Below are 18,891 nucleotides of genomic sequence, written 5' to 3' on the forward strand. Positions count from 1 at the left end.
TGAATCAAGTTTCCTTTTCAGAACAACTGTCCCGGAAAGTGTTCTAGTTTTCTCTATGCCCAAAGTCAGACCTGCTCTCCAACGATCTGAATGTTATCCACATTTATTTATTTAGAAACTAAAAGAAGCTGTACTTTCCTTTTCTTTGGCACCAATTGTGAGAATAATATGCTTCTGCAAATCTGCCCTTCTAACATTATACTTTGAATGCTGCCAGCTGTTTCAGAGTTGGAAGTTGATTTCAGTACACTAGCTTTATTTCTCAGTAATGCTACTGTATTAAATATACCACAATCCATATCGCAGTTAAAATTTTCGCAGGACTCTATGTGATGTTTATCTTGTCATATATATTTCTACTTCGTAGAAGACAACAGCAGAGGAGGAAAAACCCAAACCAACTCACAAACCAAAACCTCCACTAGGAAGTGTTCAAGACACCAAGGCAGCAGAGAATACAAGTTAACAGCACCCTCCTAAAGACAGCAGGGAGCCATGAAGTCAGGTCCCAGAGCTGTGTGGCCAGCTTAGCTCCAGCATCTCTATCATCCCAGAATTAATTCTTCCACCTTCCTACTTTCTCTAGCTTTTCCTAGTTTTGAAGAAAGAAAAGCTCCACCATTTTGTGACTACTGAAAATAAATGGCTGCATGCAAATTAACGTGCTAAAGCATATTAATGAGAGTCACGTTTCTGACTCATATGGGGGGGTGTGCGGTTCTACGTTCTGCAGGTCAATATTGCTAATGAATGCATATAATCAAGCATTCCTAATGTAATTTAGCACCACAAGTATTCAAGTGTCAACTTCCTTTTTATTATAAAATAATGCAAAGAAACAAAGCAGGGAGAATCTAGCTAAAGAGAGCTGCTCTTCTCAGTAGATGGACCCTGTGTCCCTGCAGTAAAATTAAAACAAGCTGCAATTCCTGCAGGAGCTGCTTATGCAACTAACAGCAATAATGCAACTTAACAAACAATACCATGAAAAACTCTGCAGTGGTGTTACAGCCTTAGAACACACAACCAGCCACTCACACAGGAAAACTACGGAACAAAAAGCTGAAGAGAAGAATTAAGTGCTGCTTCAAACATTAAGTAAACTTGCACCACGTGACTTTAAGGTCAAAGAAACCCTGTCCTGGTTAAAATCAGCAAAAGACTGTGTAGTTTTGCTTGTGGACTTACATGTGTTTTTGTAAGCATGCATATATGAAGGGATCCAGTAAGTAGCCACAAATTCCCTTTTTGTATCCTTACAGCATGTGAAAACTAATTTAAGCCACAATGCCCTTGAGCAGCAAGAGAAAATAGCCTTAGACAAATGGTGACCTAGGCCAAAAATGGCAAAACTATTCAATATGCTCTCCTGATGTCGTGAAGAGGTTTATATGCAGACATGTAGTAGCAGCTGGCTTTCAGATATCACCGAACAACAGGCAAATGCCTCAGTGCAGCGTGGTGTAACGCCTGTCAATCTGCATGAACATTTTCAAAGTACTTAAAGCAGCTGGAAAACTACAGCCAACTCAAGCTACCGCCTTTGACAACACTGTTAAAGACTTAATCACTCCTTAACACAAAAAAGAAGCTGTTAAAAAAAAAAAAAAGTATCTTAAAATATTCAAGTAACCGGACAGAACATATGGCAAAGTTTACAAGTAATTTTCCAACCTACTTCTTCTGAACAGCTCTAAGTTGTTCATATTCAAACACAATATTCACAAGATCTAAAGTACCAGGAGTGACTCCTGCCCTGGGAGACTATTGATATTGGAGCATCAGTATTTCCATGAAAACTACTACCGTCATTATCAATTGCCTGAATCACCAGAATTTGAAGTGTTAAACTAAAAAAGCTGCAGTATCATAATAAATTTATCTCAACGATTTAAGATAACACACATTATTCGCTCGCCCTCTCCGTTTGGGAAGGCTGTAGTAAAATATTCAAGGCATTTCCAAAAGGCAGGAAAGCTGTACATCAGGGTCAATTACAGAACTATTTTAAGCAGCTTTTTGCAAAATAACAGCTACGACACCAAGTCATTTATAGTCTTGAATATACTTTCATGAACACAGCTGAAACTGAATACAGATAGGAAATCATCCTATGATAGATAGGAACCCACAGGAAATTTTTAGTGAGCAGTCTAGTGCAGATTTCATCTGAAGTAGACGGCTTTTTGCACATGCAAACAAATTAGGCTTTTTTCTTTTTTTTTTGGGGGGGGGAAGGAGGCTTTTTAAATTAAATTACATTTCAGTCCACATAATCAGTAGAATTATTACCCAAGGCTTGAAACACAAGAAATTAGAATGGGAATGTGTATTTGCACTGCCCAGTACAAAACTGCTACAGTCTAAATGGATATAATCCCATAGTTTCACATCTAAAATTAGTTGCAGAAGTATTTTCATCCATTATTTTAACCAGTTTTTAATCCTAGTCACTTGATTTCTACAACAGCGCTGAAGAAATCAAATAAGCTACTTTCAAAACTGCCCAGATACATGTCCTTAAAGCACAGTCTAGCCAAGTACATTAACTACTGATTAAAACACCCCTTCTAACTATAAAATTGACTGCTTCTTGGAAGAGCAAGAGCAGAATTCCGTTCATATCATTACAGCTTTATTCACAGAATCCTTTTATTCATGCACAGAATACTATTTTAAAATTTTAATACTAATTTCAGCACACAATAAAGGAATCTATTTAAAAACAACTTGGCCCCTCTAGAGGGGTAAAAAACCCAAACATCTCTTTTTATTTAACTGCCCGTGAGTCTGTATTGAGGCAGACAAGTTACAGTTTCCACTCCTTGATAGGAGCTGGTGTGGCATTTAGTTGCGATATGAATTTAAACTTTACGTCAATTGTTTTAAACAAGCCATATGCCTTCACTGAAAATACAGACAATTTAATATCCAAAAATACAGGGTTCTTCAGCTACTGACAAGGAACTAGCAATGCTATCTTGCCAAGACTCCCACTGATTATACCTAGCCTTTCTTCTCACGTTCAAAGCTCCTCACATGTTATCTTACTCCTCCCAGTGTTGTGGCAATGTTATAGGTCAGTTTCCACTCTATATGTAGTCATTTACATATATGTTTGATTGTAAGCACAGTACAACCCTACTTATCAACAGAACACACCAAGCAAACCAGCTGCATTTGCAGAAATGATTGCAGCTCTCCACGAAGGGGCATCTTCATGAACAAGTCTTTAGAGGACAATCAAGCATACAGACTGCCCTATTCAATTTGCAAAGTTACTTTGAAAGAGATGATGATCCAAGTCTCCAAACCAACTTCAAATATAGAATATATTAATCAATGACAGCCCCAATTTAATACTTGGTGGTAAATAAGTCCTAGACTGAAGCGATCAAGTCATTAGGTATTTCATTTGAGCACTGATATCCCTTTTACTTTACCAGTTCCCAAGATAGCAACAAACAAACACTTAACTTCAGAATTCTGTCAGAATATAGTTTGAAACACTCGCTGGGAGACCTCTACAGCCAAAACACACTATTAGCATGTTACAGGCGAGATCAGCCTGTGGTTTAAGCAGCCCAGGAAGACAGCCAGAAGTGATGGCATACATGTTCTATGAACAATGGAGCTGGAGGGAAAATAAACTATTAAACATGCATGGATTTTAATCCCTGTTATATTTTCAGCTACATCTGGGTATGAACAAAGAACTTTAGACTGCAACAGGACCGTACTTATCTTCCAAGTCTCAAATGATACTCTAGATCTTCTAACCAAAATCGTCAGTGGCAGTAGGCTCAGGAAGCAGTATTAACTTTACCTCCAAAAAGCCACAATGATATACAGGCATTCTCAAAACAAAACTACTCCTTTAAATGTGTACTTTGAACACCATTATCAGCTCTGTCAACTGCCTCTGATTGCTCCCACAACTGAAGACTTGCCAAAAGGACATTTACAGGCAGGTATGTTATAGAAAGTGAAAAGTTTTGCTTCATTTTTATGTTAATGTGTGTTACAAGAACAATGCATCGTTAGCAAAGAAAGTGATCTGCTTGCAAAAAGCCCATCTAAGTGATCACAGTAGGTGAAAGTAATTTCTCCTGTAGAAGTCAGAATGGTTCTTCATATGCAACACAGACTTAACGCTTTCTTATTTATGTTTATCATTAACCAAAGCTAGTGTCAACCTCTATCTGCTATCAGCAGGTTGGGTTTGGAACTGAACTTCTGCAATAAAGATTATCAGCACAGCTCTAAACTATTTTGCCACTGTTGTCTGAGTTAGTAACAATTTTTTTAGGCAAGTTCTGAAGAACTGGGACACTATTTCAACATATGGTTGATCAACTCAGGAACACAAACAACAGTTCCTGAAATGGAGTAAAAACATCCCCAAAACAACTGCAATAAAACAACAAAAAAGAACACCAACAACCAACCCACATTGTGTTGTTTCCCCCTTTAAAGTGTCTTAATAGATTAAGGTTCATTGTTGACACATTCCATATATTTTGATTTTTAAGACACTATAGTCTTTCTCTTATTAGGATGCTCTAATTCCATCAGGTTAGGGTAGAAATCAAATTCCTACCACACTGCTATTAAAACATCTGATTCAAAATACACTATGTATGGGTTTTTACCATCAAAGGGGAAAACTAGTAAGTATTAATTCTTTAACCAAAAAAACCCAGTAAGAGTTAGCAACTATTTTCTTTAACTGTTTCAACATTACATATTATTACTGGTTAGTTATTTAAGCCACTTTTCCTATCGAGATCTTCAGCCTCTTAAAGGGTCAGTTATTTCAAAGTCCCCTCTCTTGCCCCAAAATAAGTTTCTTATCCTTGTAAATTAGAGGACATTGTGTGATTATTTACTAATAAACTCAGGCAACTGAAACTTCCTTCATGAAGTATGGGTATCACCTTAAGGTTTAAGAATTGGAATGAGTACACTTAAAATAACACGTATGGGATGCTACACACTTTGATCAACCAGAACCAAGTACTGTTTCTGCTGGGGGACAGTAATAATTAAAACTTACACCCAAACAGAATGGATTGCTTCTACTTAGAAGTATAGCTGTTGCAGCACAATTGTTTTTCATATTAAACTTCCTTAGCACAAGCTTAGCTGAGCTCCTCTTCCCCCCTTGCATACAATCTAGTCTTCCTATTGTGTTTGATTTCCTTAGATCATGAGAAACTTAATTTTTCTTCCGTATTAACAGGTTTTAAGTATTTAACACTTCCTGAACAGGGTATAATAAAATGCTACCAAAAATCAGAAGCTTTACAAAACAGGAAGACTAAGTAAATCTATGCTTTCATTCAAGGCCAAGAGTGTCAAAATTAGAAAACTGACTACGAAATAGATTTTAAGTCTGAGTTTCCACTTCAAACCTGTAAGACAGTTTTATTTTCCAGCAAGACAAAGATTATAATAGCACTCATCCGCTCAGTTTTAACCATACTAGTAAAACGACATTTTCTTTTACTGCCAAGATGACAGAACAATACATTTGAATGCATTCGTTGTTTGTATTTAGGATGCATGATCAGACAATGTTAATGAAATAGCATTCTCTATCACATGTTGTTCTGTATTCTGGACAGACAGAAAATATCCAGAGCTTACTGTGCAGCATATGCAGAAGCATGATTATCCCAACTTAAGAACTGTTAGAGGTAGAAGTTAAAAAAAAAATAAATAAATCAGACAACATACAGATTGCATTACCAATGAAAACCAGAAATACAGAAGCAGCTTAGCTTTCTGGGAGCAAAATATTATTTTAAAATAATCAGAATTGAGGGTTATATTGAGAAAAACTGACATGCTGTATTAAACAGTACATAACACTTGAATCATTCCAATTTTATTTCTTCTTGTTCTGTAGAAACATACTTCTAAGTGTCATTCTCTCTGAAGACATCACCAGAACATTAAATAAGATGTACCAATGGACAGGTACTCCACCTATAAAAATATCTAATAGCAGAAAGAACAAACTGGTAAGTTAAGCTTCAACTTTTGCCTGATCAGGTAGAGATCACACCAAAGCTGAAGCCCTGTTTCCCAGTTAGGCTGCATTTGATTAACACAAACAAACAGTAAGAATTCTGAAGTGCAGCATAGCTCCAAGTGCAATTTTTCTTTAGTCTTAAAAAATGCTTGCTTTGCCAGGGTGATATGGTATTAACATTATCTTGATGTTCAAGTATTTTGTTCAGTATTGTTTGTGCTTATAATAAAACCCTACTGCAGTATCAGTTCTAATCAGAGAATAGAACATGAGATATGATCTGAATTCAAACAATCAAAACAGAATTAGTTTCACTATTTTTACCTAACAGTTTGGCAACTGGAGGAAAATGCTACAATTGGGAAAAAAATTGGAGATGTGTTTAGTTAGTTTTCAAATGAGTGTTGAAACTGACACAAGTTTAGGCTGTGCCCTGCCTTGAACCTCACATAACTCCAGACTTCAGTATGGAACGGACTATGCACTGTGTCCGGTTATCTCAAAGCTGCCTCAGGTGTGTTGAAGAGTTTGACAGCCAAAATGCTCAATGAAGCACAGATTTATGCACTACTTGTACATGTATTTATTAATCACTGATCGATCTTTCGTATTTTTTCTCATTCAAATGCAGTACTTCATGGGGAGAAAAAAGCAAAATACATGCTTGATCTTTAAAAAAAAAAAAAAAAACAAACAACAATTTGCACTAGGTAAAAAAACCAAACTCAAACAAAGACAACTTGCAGTCAACTTTTTTCCATATCAAGAGATGCTCTCAGCAGTATGTGTATGACCTTAGGACAGTTTCCAGTAAGTCACCATTCTGGACTTAAATCTTACTACATTTTTTTTTTTCCCCTCCAATCTCAATGCTTTTCCAAAAAAGTAAACCTGCATCTCTAGCACCGAGTCTGAAAATCAACTGTAGTTATTAGAAAAGTAACACAGGCACAAGGACGCAGATGTTTTGGAGTAAGATCTGCAACATTAATGTTTATTACTTATACTGTCAGGGAGAACCTGTAGCTCTTCATAACCACATTGGAATTTGACATAATTCACTTTATGAATCTTCCTTCCCAATCTGCTTCACCCCCAAATTTATCTTCCCTTAATTATAGGGTATCTATGCTGTAGGAAGAGTCTTGAAGTGCTCTGCAGTTAGAATTAAAAGCTTCAGAAAGTAGTTCTTGCATACTTTATGCTAGGTATAAACGTAAAGCTAAGTCTTTTGGAATACACACTAATTTAATAAGCAACAGCTTCTGGGAACTCTGTGTTTATTTTTAAGCTGTTGAGTACTTACAGATATAATAACAGATGACAAGAATCATCATTCAGCACTTCAGGGAAAAGAGGAACTACTGTAACTCCAGTTTGGTCACTTACAGATTGCAACTAACGAACATTCATTTATTAAATTACAGAAAGTCAGAGATGCTGTATCTCAAATAGAACATTTTAGACAGGAAAATACAATGGAAGCGAATAAAGATAATTTCTGTTTCCAAATGTGCTTCTTTAAAAATAAATTACTTGCAACCAATTTATCCCAATTTGTCAGACTGGACTTCATACAAAACTTCAAACAGCATGGCCTTAGTTCTTAAAGTAACATTTTAAAGAGAAACTTCTAACAGAGGTAAACAAAAACTTAACTAAAACAAAGGACATCTTTAATCTAGTAAGACATCCACTAGTTACAAAATTAGAGTGTATCCTCCAATAAGCTTTTATAGTAGCGCGATAACCCATTTTAAGACAGGCAAACTGAAAAGCCATTTGAGGACAGCATCAGGATTTTTTTTTTTTTTCAGTTCATCAGTTCTAAGAAACAAACAGTGTAGCTTAGTAACCCTTATACACTACAGTTCTGAGAACTATGCCCACCAGAGGTCTGCAAGCAAGTTTAAGGCATACATCCCAAACCCGTAACCTCAACTTCATCCCAAAGAGTTCCTGTTGATTGTACAGTATCCTTTCTACCATCTCTCCCTAAGTTGATATGGAAGAAAGCCTTCCTAACACACACAGTTAAGAAATTCATATCTGCACAGTCTCTGAGCGAATATGGACTACAGCATCTACTAGTACACCTGCAAAATTTTAGTGTAGGATTTATGTTGAATTTGTTAGCTACTACGCATAAAGACCAGTAATTGCTCAAGTGTTCTGCAGTACCTATATGCACACTGATCCACATGAGACACATAAGACAGTAGGTTATCGACCACTTGAGGGATAATCTAATTCAAGTTACTCCATATTTATTACAAGGCGGCAACGCAGACCTGCAGTTACCCCCTGTTACTTCAAGTCAAAAAAACAGCACCAATTTCTTCTGTTGACAGATCAGTTAAAGAAAATCTCTTCCAGAAGCTTTATTTTAGAAGGCCACGAGGCAGCCTGAATAGTCTATATAATGAACACAGTCAAATTCTACAAATAGGCTAAGAAGCCAAAATAAAAAGTAATAGTATAAACCATTATTGCACTGTCTTTGGGTTACGCTAAGCCAACCAGGTTATCTTTAACAGCTTCAGAATTACTGAAAATACCACATGATTTTGGAAATTGTTCCGTGCTACTTATTCTCAGGGAACTCTTGCAATGTAAAAAGGCAAACGTTCCCCCGTTTCCCCTGACCTGTAATATCCATCTTTCAGTTCCTACAAGGAAGGGTTCTCTGTGTCGGACACACATATAGCTACTTCAAATTAACAGAGCTGTTACAGCATCAAATACAAGTTATTTTGTAATAGAAGACCTATAGAAAGTTGTTCAAAATTAGGTATTAGCACAGGGGAGAAACCTATCACCTGGTTATTTATGCCACTTGGTTGAAAGATATTTGCCTGGACACACAAATGTCATTGGCATTTTGCCTAGAATTCCATACCCAGATATGTATCCTAGTATGAAGTGCTCTGTCACTTCCCTACATGGTCATCTTTTTGCAAACACCATGTCAAAGGCCATCGCAGTACTCTTACACTTGAGGCACCGGCATGCACACAGTCTCTCTCACCTCCAGTTCTTGACACTAACGCTGGTACATAGTGTATTGCTCTTCTCTACTTGCTCACTAGCTTTTCTCAGTTTGATTACCATTAAAATTTCATCATTGTCCATCTACAAGTTAGAATTTATTATTTCAGTATCAGAGTTCATATTACACTGAAGCACATATTTCTGTATTAAACATTCACATGATTTACACTTAGTTACATTCACTTGAAGCCACAGTTGATGATACTTGCTAATATAAATACGGTGAGTGCTTAAGACTAGCTTGAGACTGTTTCACCCACCAGTTTAAGCAAGTATTTTAAACAGCATGAGCTTCTACAGTCAGTCAACAAGCCAGACCACCTATCCTAAAGGACAGTCACAGAAGTTGGATAATTTTTGTTTCTCTATATAAGCATACTAGTTTTTAAGTTTGTCCTTTTAAAAAAAAAAAAAAAAAAAAAAATCAGTTCTACAATAGGATACAACATTTGTTAAAGACAGCCTGCTGTTATAGGTATGCTAGTCAGAAACTTATTTCCAATTGGTTCTCTCCTTCAGATATAAGCCTTTTAAAGAGATGTCTCAAGGCACAAGAAATTGATTTCATTGATACTGACAACATACAGCAAGATAAGTAAAAGCCCCTGGGTGTTTCACATACATATAGCTTTGTCTTTTTCTGCAAGATGAAAATACAATCTCTATCTCTTCCAAAATCGCAAAGAATCAAGCGGGAAGTTCTCTGTGCTCCAGACACCTGGCAGAGCAGCAAAATACAGTTTTTTTCCTTAGTGAGATAGTCCAAACCAGTACAAAATACATAGTCATCAATTTGCAATTCTACCAATACTGCTTTAAACTACCAAAAACCACAACCCCAGTGTATTCCCACAACATAAACTGCTTCCAAAGCTACCCATTTTATTGCTGGATAAAGATTTGGACTACACATCTACTGCAGAATCTAATTTATACAGGTCTGTTTGCCTCAAAAGGATGCAGAAAACCTCAGCTGCTTAAACAAAATCTCATTGCAAAACTCATGGATTTGACTGTACAGTGCAGTAACAGTGAGTGAAAACAGCAGAGTAAGCGACAAGGTATCATAATTCACCCTTTATTTCAGCTATCAGCACTTTGTATTTGTACTTGTTCTTCACCGACAAATGCTAAGAGGAAACTAGCTTCAGCCTTCATGATATTCACACTCACTCTGAATTACCCTAGTCAGGGCTGCTGCAGCTGAATCATCCTATGCACAAAACGGAGGCTCAAGACAGGGCTCAGCGAATGTTAAAGTTTCACAAGGAATGAAAGCTGGGCAGCCAGCCAACACCAACTTAATTTTGAGTGCACACTCTCTCTGCCTGCTAATTAAAATAGGAGGATAGTCAAGTTTAAGAGTATATATTTATCTCCTCCTGAGACCGCTACCACATCTAAAAGCAAAGTGACACTAGTAGAAAGAAAAAGTTGGATGTACACCCTAAATTGTTCCCAAAGGAACAATCACTCAGTTAACAGTTGATAATGACCTACAAAGTATGAGTACGCAATTACTCCTGACACTTAAGAACCACCTAGTTTTATCTGGAAAAGAATCGGAAACACTGAAGTCACTCACAAGTCCAGTTTAGCGAAAAAGTTATTGGTGCGGCATTTTCACCAAAATGAAGGAGTCTTATATGTAAGTATCCAACACTTGTATCTTTGCACTCCTTCCAAATAAAGATACGCCTTTTAGGGCAAATCTAAGTTATTAGAAAGCTTGATGCAAAAGTCCAATCTTAACACTGGTACTTCAAATGCTTACACTGCAGAAATAGGCAGCTCTGCTTTGTACAGTTATCTATTTACAGTCTCCTATACAGCGGTAGACAAAAGAAGCAATAAAGTATGAAAGGAAGAAAACAATGAGGTCACATGCCCATCATACTAACTGAGAGGACAGAGGAAGACATTCGTAAAGAGAAGTTGAAAGGTACTGCTGCTGCAAGTGTATGAGTTGGAAAAAGCCTTCAGATGAAAATAGCTTTCCTTCGATAAAGGACAGAGCGTGACTTAAAAAAAAAAAAAAAAAAAAAAGATCTCTGCATTCCAGAACCTAAGGAAACCGAACAAACTAAAAACCAAGGGAAAAAGCATTTGTGACAGAAAACAGACAAGTTATAAGACACTCTGAAACCAGATTTTAGAAAACAAAATTTTAGAGTCATGACAAGTGTTAAGATGCTTTGCTTTTAGACCTACCAATTAAACTAAGCGGTAATTTGAAAAACAATCCCCTCCAGTGCAAACACACATTTAAGGTAATTACAGACGAACAGAAGCAAGATTGTTCTTAAGCAAAGCATATACTTAGGCGTCTTTGAAAACTCCCCCCAGGGCCTCAAATCATTAAGAAAAGGCCCCCACAATAATTTTACAATAATATGCTAATACATGTACATACTACATAAACGAGCCTTACCTGCTACTTCTACAATATCACCTGGGACAATATCTCTTGCTTTAATCCTCTGTACGCTTTTTCGGTCTTGTCGATATACTTTGCCCATTTCTGGTTCATATTCTTTAAGAGCTTCAATAGCATTTTCAGCATTTCTTTCCTAAAACAAAAATGCAAAAATGTGTAATTTTAAAAGCCCTCACTCAAGGAAAAATACATATGTCAGATCTGATTTATCAAATGCATTATCATATGAATACTACTGACTCATCTCAACTACATTTATTCATACAGAAAATTGTGACCTCTGCCCTTATGAGGTTGCTGACTGAAAATCATTACAACATAATTCACATATTAGTGGGCATTTAGAACATACAAGTTGCTTATTCGAGCTCCACAGCATTTCCCACCAAGAATACCCACTGCATATTGTTACAAGGAGGCTACACAAAGTTCTCTGCAACATATGGATGTTTTTGACATAAGAAAAAGCACTAAGCAGAATCAAGACTCACGGATGTAGTCCTGTCTCAGCTGTACCCTACCAGCTGGAGCAGCTTAGGCGCAGATTGGAACACACTAGCACTACTGAATTTCACTTACTGATAGAAATCAAGGGTCAAGTTAAGACAAAGCTCAAACAGCCTATTACCAACTTCGTTTCAGCAAATCAAGTCACACTGAAGTGAAATTAAAGCATACAGACTAGAAACTTCTCCAGAGTCTCTAACAGTTCCTGAAATTAGATTAATCCCCACATGACAACCTTTTTATTTCCACTAAAGCTAGCAGAATAGCTTTCCTATCTCAAGTGCAGTTCTTTCAGATAAGCAGTACCAGAGATTGATATCAACATCATGATGCCACCTGGATAAAGGACAACATAAGAAACCAACAGGAGGACAGTCAGTCCTCCTTCTCTGGCTCTTGGAGAAGTAACTTATTTTCCAGCCTATTGACAAGTACAAACATCACATAGGCCTGATGATTAATAGGTAATGGTAGGGGTACACATAGTCTTTAGGATGTCTGCCCTTCAAATATATACCAGCCTTTCCAAATAATAACAACTTCCTCCTGCATGCATCAAAGCAGAAACCTCATCTTGAGAAATTCAAAGGTTGAGCTACAAGGTACTTCCACGTAACAATGCGGCCAAAAACCAGCACTACTAAAACTACCTTCAAGGACTAACTTTTACACAGCACAGCTCAGTACCAAGCAGTGCAGAAACACCAGGACATACTAGAAAAAGCTAGAATTAATACTAGCCTTATATTCCACCAAGTAAATTAATTCTGCTCCTCAGCACAATAATGCTGATACTACTTTTCTGTGGATTAACTAAGAGTTAACATTAGGCAAAACCTTAAAGGCACAAAAGAAAATCCCAACAAATGGAAGGTTAAACAGAATTTTTCCTTCAAAAAGAAGAAATAAGAAAGAATTAAACATGATTCAGCTAGGACAGGCAGCTCAGTGTGTACGGATCTATGTTTTTGTTCCCAGTTTGCTTGAAGTTACAGTAGTTAGACTATCTTGCCAGCCAGTGAAGTACTAGCAGATGGCACTTTGGGAAAAGGGCACGTGAGAGGAAAGGTTGAGGAGGGCAGAGCTAAGGCAATGACTCAGTTGCTCACGTTGAGTACCTGTAGAAACAGATACGTTTATAGGTGGAGACTATGTACTGTGACTTATTTTCCATGCCCATTAAAACAAGGGAGTGAGTCATTTAATCTATACAGCAATTCTGTTCCACACTTAAGTTCACTGCTTGTAGAGAGAGATATACATATAGGTATTCTTTGCACACTATCACATTCAAAAAACAATTGGTTATTTCCTAGACCAGGGTAAGCAAGTACACAAGAAAATCCCCAAACTATACAGATAGCTTTACATTTCATACTTACAATTACTACGTGCAAAAGTTAAAGATTCATTTTTGCACAATTGCTTTAAGATTTGAATAGAAAAATGACACTTAAGGGGGCAATGCTATCATTCCTTGATCAATTTTACCTCTTCTCTCCCTACCAGCTTTAGCAGTTATGCAGCAAGCTGGGTACTACTAAAAACTTAACTTTTCAAGTGTTAGGCTTCATGCAGCTTACTTGGGCTAGCACAAAGCAGAGCACAGGAATATGCAGCAATGCCACTGAATGACACTTCTGGTGCCTTCCAGTGTGTTGACTCTTCTCTAACATGTTTTAATCTGTTAATAGGTCTCCTCCTCTCAATTTTTGTTGTCATTTTGGACAGTTTTGCAGGTTTGTTTTGTTTTTAAAAGCAAGAAACCTAATTACTTGCTATCTTAGCAAGTTATTATGTCACATTAATACCACCCCATTTAAAAACAACCAACCTTAAAAAGAACTTGTATTACCCTAAAAATCCTAGGATACTTTTTAGCTGCAGAAAAGCAGTTCTAATAAAACATGCCCTGTCTGAAGTGATCAAATTAGTAAACCAAAGTTATATGGACTATTTTGTTTTGACATTTCAAGAAGTGTTAGAATATGCTACTGAAGTTACTGCCGATATGATTTATAAAAAGCCAACTAATTCATCTGACAGCTGATAATGTAGGAAAAAGTTTCATAGTATTCAGATGTTTTCAGAAGAAACTTCTGCCTTTTGACAGACATGCCGTCTTTAGATTTAAAGATCTAAAAAAAAAAATCTGGACTTAATAGGTACTATAGTAATTGAATAGGAAGAATACTGTATTAAATGTATTAATAACTGTACAGTTATTAAATGTATTAATAACTGTACTAAAACATAGCCTTTGTCTCAACAGGAAACAAGCAAGAAACTAGTTTACGTGTTCCATCCTTTGTTCCTTAGTTGGGACAAGACCTCTTTTTTTGCAAGCCGATCCTTGATTTCATTTTAGCTTTGCAATATTTGATTTATCTCCTGAATCCAGGCCCTCCTTCTGGAAGGAGGTGCCACACTAATGGGCACTTTGCCTTTTTGGCAATACTTCCGAAGCTTTCATTTTACCTTTAAGTCAACACTTCTGTCCAGAAGTTTTATGGTATGTTGACTCTTAGGAATCTAAGGTTAGCAACACCTTAGTTGCATTGTATGAACCACCTTGCACTACACAGTCCTTCCTCTTAAACAAAGAGAAAACCCCAAACATTTGTGATTTGATGTTGTAAAAGTATCACATACCTGCCACACTCCCACAATTGCATTGGCTACTAATATAAGTAAGATTACAAAAGGCTCTACAAATGCTGTAATTGTTTCTTCACCTTCTTCAAACCAGGCCAGGACCTGTAAAAGAAACACAATGATTTAAATTACTGAATTACACAGGCACCTTGCGAGCTTAAGACCCAGTAAGTTTCAGCTTGAGGTTCAACTGCTTAGACGTGAGCAATTTTTGAAACCCCTCAATCTTCCAAGGCGTAATTTTGTAGTTCATGAATGAGTTGGCAATATGCAATGGAAAAGGAGAAAATCTTTACTGAAGTAGTACAAAGTTCATTTCCAAGGCTGCTCTTCTTTTAAAGGGGCAAGCTATTCATTTAGGAAACATTGCAACTTTTGCTTCACAAATGAAAGCAGAAGTTGTGAAAACAGCTACAGCAGTGCAAAGTTTCAAAAAAAAAAAAAATAAAAATGTTTCACTACTGTCTAAAACAGGATGCTGACAGAATAGTTTGACTACTTAGTTAAGCTTTGGCAGAATTGGAATTTTAACCAAGTTAGTTGTTCTTTACCATTAACTTAGACACACAAATGAAGACAGCTTTAGAAGTTTTCAGTGAGTAGAAACAAAAAGTAACCATCTACTTATTTAAATACAAGTAGCATCTTATTAAAGCATCTAAGTGAATTCTATAGTTACATCTGAAGCTGAATTCTGAGCTGAGTAGCTGATAAAACTCAAATGAACACTTTTTTTTTTTAAAGTAAATCAGCTTGAGGCCTCGCATAAAAGGCTCCACATAGATTTTCCTTTAATTCATTTGCTTTAGAATTACACTCTAGTTTTAGGCTTCTGCCATTCACTTGACTTGAGCGGGTATATGTCAGGGCCTCTGCAGAGTTCTGTAGTTACTCAAGAAAAGTCAAGCTAACACGACCAGAGAGGAAGAACTTTTTCGTCAACATGTTGAGCAACAGGAAGCCTGGAAAGTGACAGTAAATAGGAACAACGTGTTGAGATAATTAGGACTGGTAGTCAGGCAACAGCACTGAATCACTAGAAGACTGCAGCGAGCAAACCGTTACTAAAGCAAGCGCCATAATTCCACCAACATGCTCCTCAGAGCTATTGCTCAATTGTGAAACACTCCAGGATGTTAAAAGGAAGGAGCAGCAGCATGAAAGCCTCAAGCAGAAAACAGACTGTCAAGCAAATCCAATGCAACAACAATTTTTTATTACAAAAGGATAAACTTATACGATCCAGGTTATGATTAATAACACTGAAACACTCCAACTGGCAACACATTTTGAGGGTCTGTGTAATCCCTCTGGAGAAGAGATTTAGTTAGGATCTCTTACACTCTCTACATGTCTCTATTTCTTACTGTTGAGAGATACTAGTTGTTTAGCTTAAATAAGTACCTTTTAATTAGAATAAATTACTTAGGGTTATAATATGGTGTGATTTATACTGCTTGCTTAGCTTTACTTAGCATGAGTGGCTAAATTTGCTGAAGCCTTTAGGCCACTATAGAGTCAGTTTTCTTTGTAATTTTCCTAGCAGCTGGTACAATGCTGCGTTTAGGCTTTTAGCATGAGGAAAATGTCCATAACACACTGGTGTTTTGGTAGTGGTTTTTTCCTAACTCTGGGACTTTTCAGTTTCCCATGTTGTGCCAGCGAGCGCAAGCACACAAGAAGCATAAACCAGAAGATAAGGAGGCTACAACCCTCAGCAGAGACTGCAACTCAAGAAGGTAAGAGCAGTCAACAGCCTGCCTGCCGGGACACAGAAAAAGAATCCAGTAAGGTGTTCAAAGACCCCAGACCAAAAATCACCATTGGAATAAAAGAAGTGTGAAGAGCACATGAGGGCCGGGTGTATAGATCAGAGAATCCCTGTAATTGTCCAGGTATTTCTTCGTTTCTTATTTCTGGAGGCACCCAGCCTGGTCTCACTCTGCTGCTGTTCTTTTCCATTAAATTATTTATTTTTATGAAATCCAATGCCTGACACACTGCTGCGGGAAACCTAGGGTCGAGCCTGAAGAAGGAGGGAGCGTGCCCCATGAATGTGTGAGGAGTGGAAAGGGGCACCCATTGGCCCACTGAGTCGCCCGCTGCGAAGGGACCCTGGTCCTGGCAGTTAAAGACTCGGGTGGTGTGTGTGCGCGACTCCTTGAACGGTGTGTGAATGCTCGGGCAGCGGCTTCTCCTTTAACACTCCCCTCCTCCCACACCACTAATCTCCAATCCCCAGTAACAACTTCTGCCATTTGACCTGCCCGAGCAGTCACACAGTGCATTGTCTTCACTCCATGCATTACCCTTGGACAGCTTTTACTCTGCACCAGCGCTGTTGCCTCCAGTGGAGCGATAGAAACGGCTGATGGTACATATCCAGTTTTCTTAGCATATACAAGATCACATGCTGCCATCAAAAAAGCTGCTTAGTATCTGTTTCTGCCCCCCCTTTTTTAATTGGAATTCCATAGAGCCCATTCTGCCTCCAACAAAGCAAGTAAAATTCAATTATTTTGTGATGTTCTTAACAGAGCAGGCACCTACAAAGTTAACTGGAATAAAATGTCTGCTTTACACAATGTTAAACCATGATCTTTTCAGATTGAAGACCATGCATGTCATAAAATAGCACTAAGAAAGCCTGCAACTTTAAGAGGTAAGGGAAGTTGCTACAAGAAAAGCAAGATCCAAGTATGGAAAGGAGAATCAGAACTAAGTTTTCAAGGAATCTTTTCTTTCGATAAGCCATTATTTCAAAAAGAGCACATGAACTCAGATTAGAGATCCTGACAATATAGATCTGACGATTTACATTTTCTAACAGCATTAGATTACTAACAATGAAAGATAAATAACAGAATACATTGTGAGTTCTTGTGTTTGTTATAGCAGACTACAGCTGTATTAACACTCCATTTAGGAGACTTGTGATACACAACACATTGCAGTAACAGATCAGATTTATTATTTGATAGTAGCCTGAAGATCATATGCTGAAGCCTGGTAGAGACTAGATAATTCTTGTCCAAGGCATTGAGTCCCTGTCAAAAAGTTTCCGTTAGCACACTTAAGACCCTGGAGAGATTTTCAGTGAGAGATCTTATTTGACTGCTACTCAAAAGGGCCCCACCATATTTTAGCCCTAATCACATTAAGACTCACATGTAGAACAGCTTAATTTCCAGGTCATTGATCTCCAATGTACTGTTCAGGCAGTATGGTCAATAAGTAAAGTTACCATGTATTTAAGAAGCTTAAAAGAGTAGGAAAAGAGAGTAAGGTAATTGCTCAAGAGAAATGCAAGTCTGAAAATATAAGGGAAATTAATAGTAAGACTCAAAAGTCCATAACAACATCTAACATAGAAAGCTTAAAGGACAACTTTCATTCAGCATATTTGCTTTAGGGCTGCTAGAGCTACGGCTTGCAGAAGTCTATTTTAATCAAAGCCTAATGGGATGGACCTGCAGGACACTAAGCCAAAAAATACACAGTGACAGGCGAATAGCACTTAGCTTGCATGGTTATTTGTAAAAAGGGGGCAGAGGTGCAATGCGGAATTCAGACAGCAATGAGGTGACTACCAATAAAAGCAACCAGAAGAACAGCTTTCTGGATTTCTACAAGTTAAGAAACTCTGTATTGACAGACAAGTTGTGGATGCAAGTTGTCTCAGATGACTATTTATCATTAAGTAACAAAAACAGAATTAAAGAATGGAAGTTTCAAGATAGAATTCTGTTGCCCAGCAGGCTGTACCCACTTACCATTAACGGAGGAAAAGCAAACAGTTTGTTGTCAGCAACCTAACAAGGTTTTTTGTTTGTTTTTCATTTTGACAATGGAAACTTAGAAGCAAGCTGGGAGAGTAAGATTTCATCCTAACAAAAAGAAGCCCTGGACTAATTGAAGCAGGTCATGTAAAACTACGGACTGCTTTAAGAGAGCTTTCTTCTCATAGGATACTGTAAATTAAGATTTAGCATATTTCAGACAAAGTACTCGCTACTGCTCAGAAAACCCTCTTTTAGCGATTTCTCTTTCCAATACAAATTTGCTTAAAATTAAGCAGATGCAAACTCTTTTAGTAGTCCTGATACTTGTTCCATGTCAGTTATACTGAGCACTAGGAAATACTAAAGAAAAATCTCCCAGTTTTAGTTCTATTATTCAGTAGAGATTTTTATTGGATACCCAA

The 18,891-nt window shown here is 37.3% G+C and overlaps 1 protein-coding gene across 1 annotated transcript in view; it reads right to left on the bottom strand.

Moving 5' to 3' along the window:
- ATP2A2 (ATPase sarcoplasmic/endoplasmic reticulum Ca2+ transporting 2) overlaps positions 1 to 18,891 on the bottom strand; it is a 43,988-nt gene that overhangs the window by 19,137 nt on the left and 5,960 nt on the right. Inside the window, exons 4-5 of the mRNA XM_082491426.1 lie at positions 14,685 to 14,789; positions 11,520 to 11,658 (exon numbers count right to left, since the gene is read on the bottom strand). Of these exons, the coding sequence (XP_082347552.1) occupies positions 11,520 to 11,658; positions 14,685 to 14,789 (244 nt within the window). The remainder of the gene's footprint in view (positions 1 to 11,519; positions 11,659 to 14,684; positions 14,790 to 18,891) is intronic.

The sequence above is a fragment of the Vanellus vanellus genome, assembly GCF_965231255.1.
Source record: "Vanellus vanellus genome assembly, chromosome: 16".
Classification (NCBI taxonomy): Eukaryota; Metazoa; Chordata; class Aves; order Charadriiformes; family Charadriidae; genus Vanellus; species Vanellus vanellus.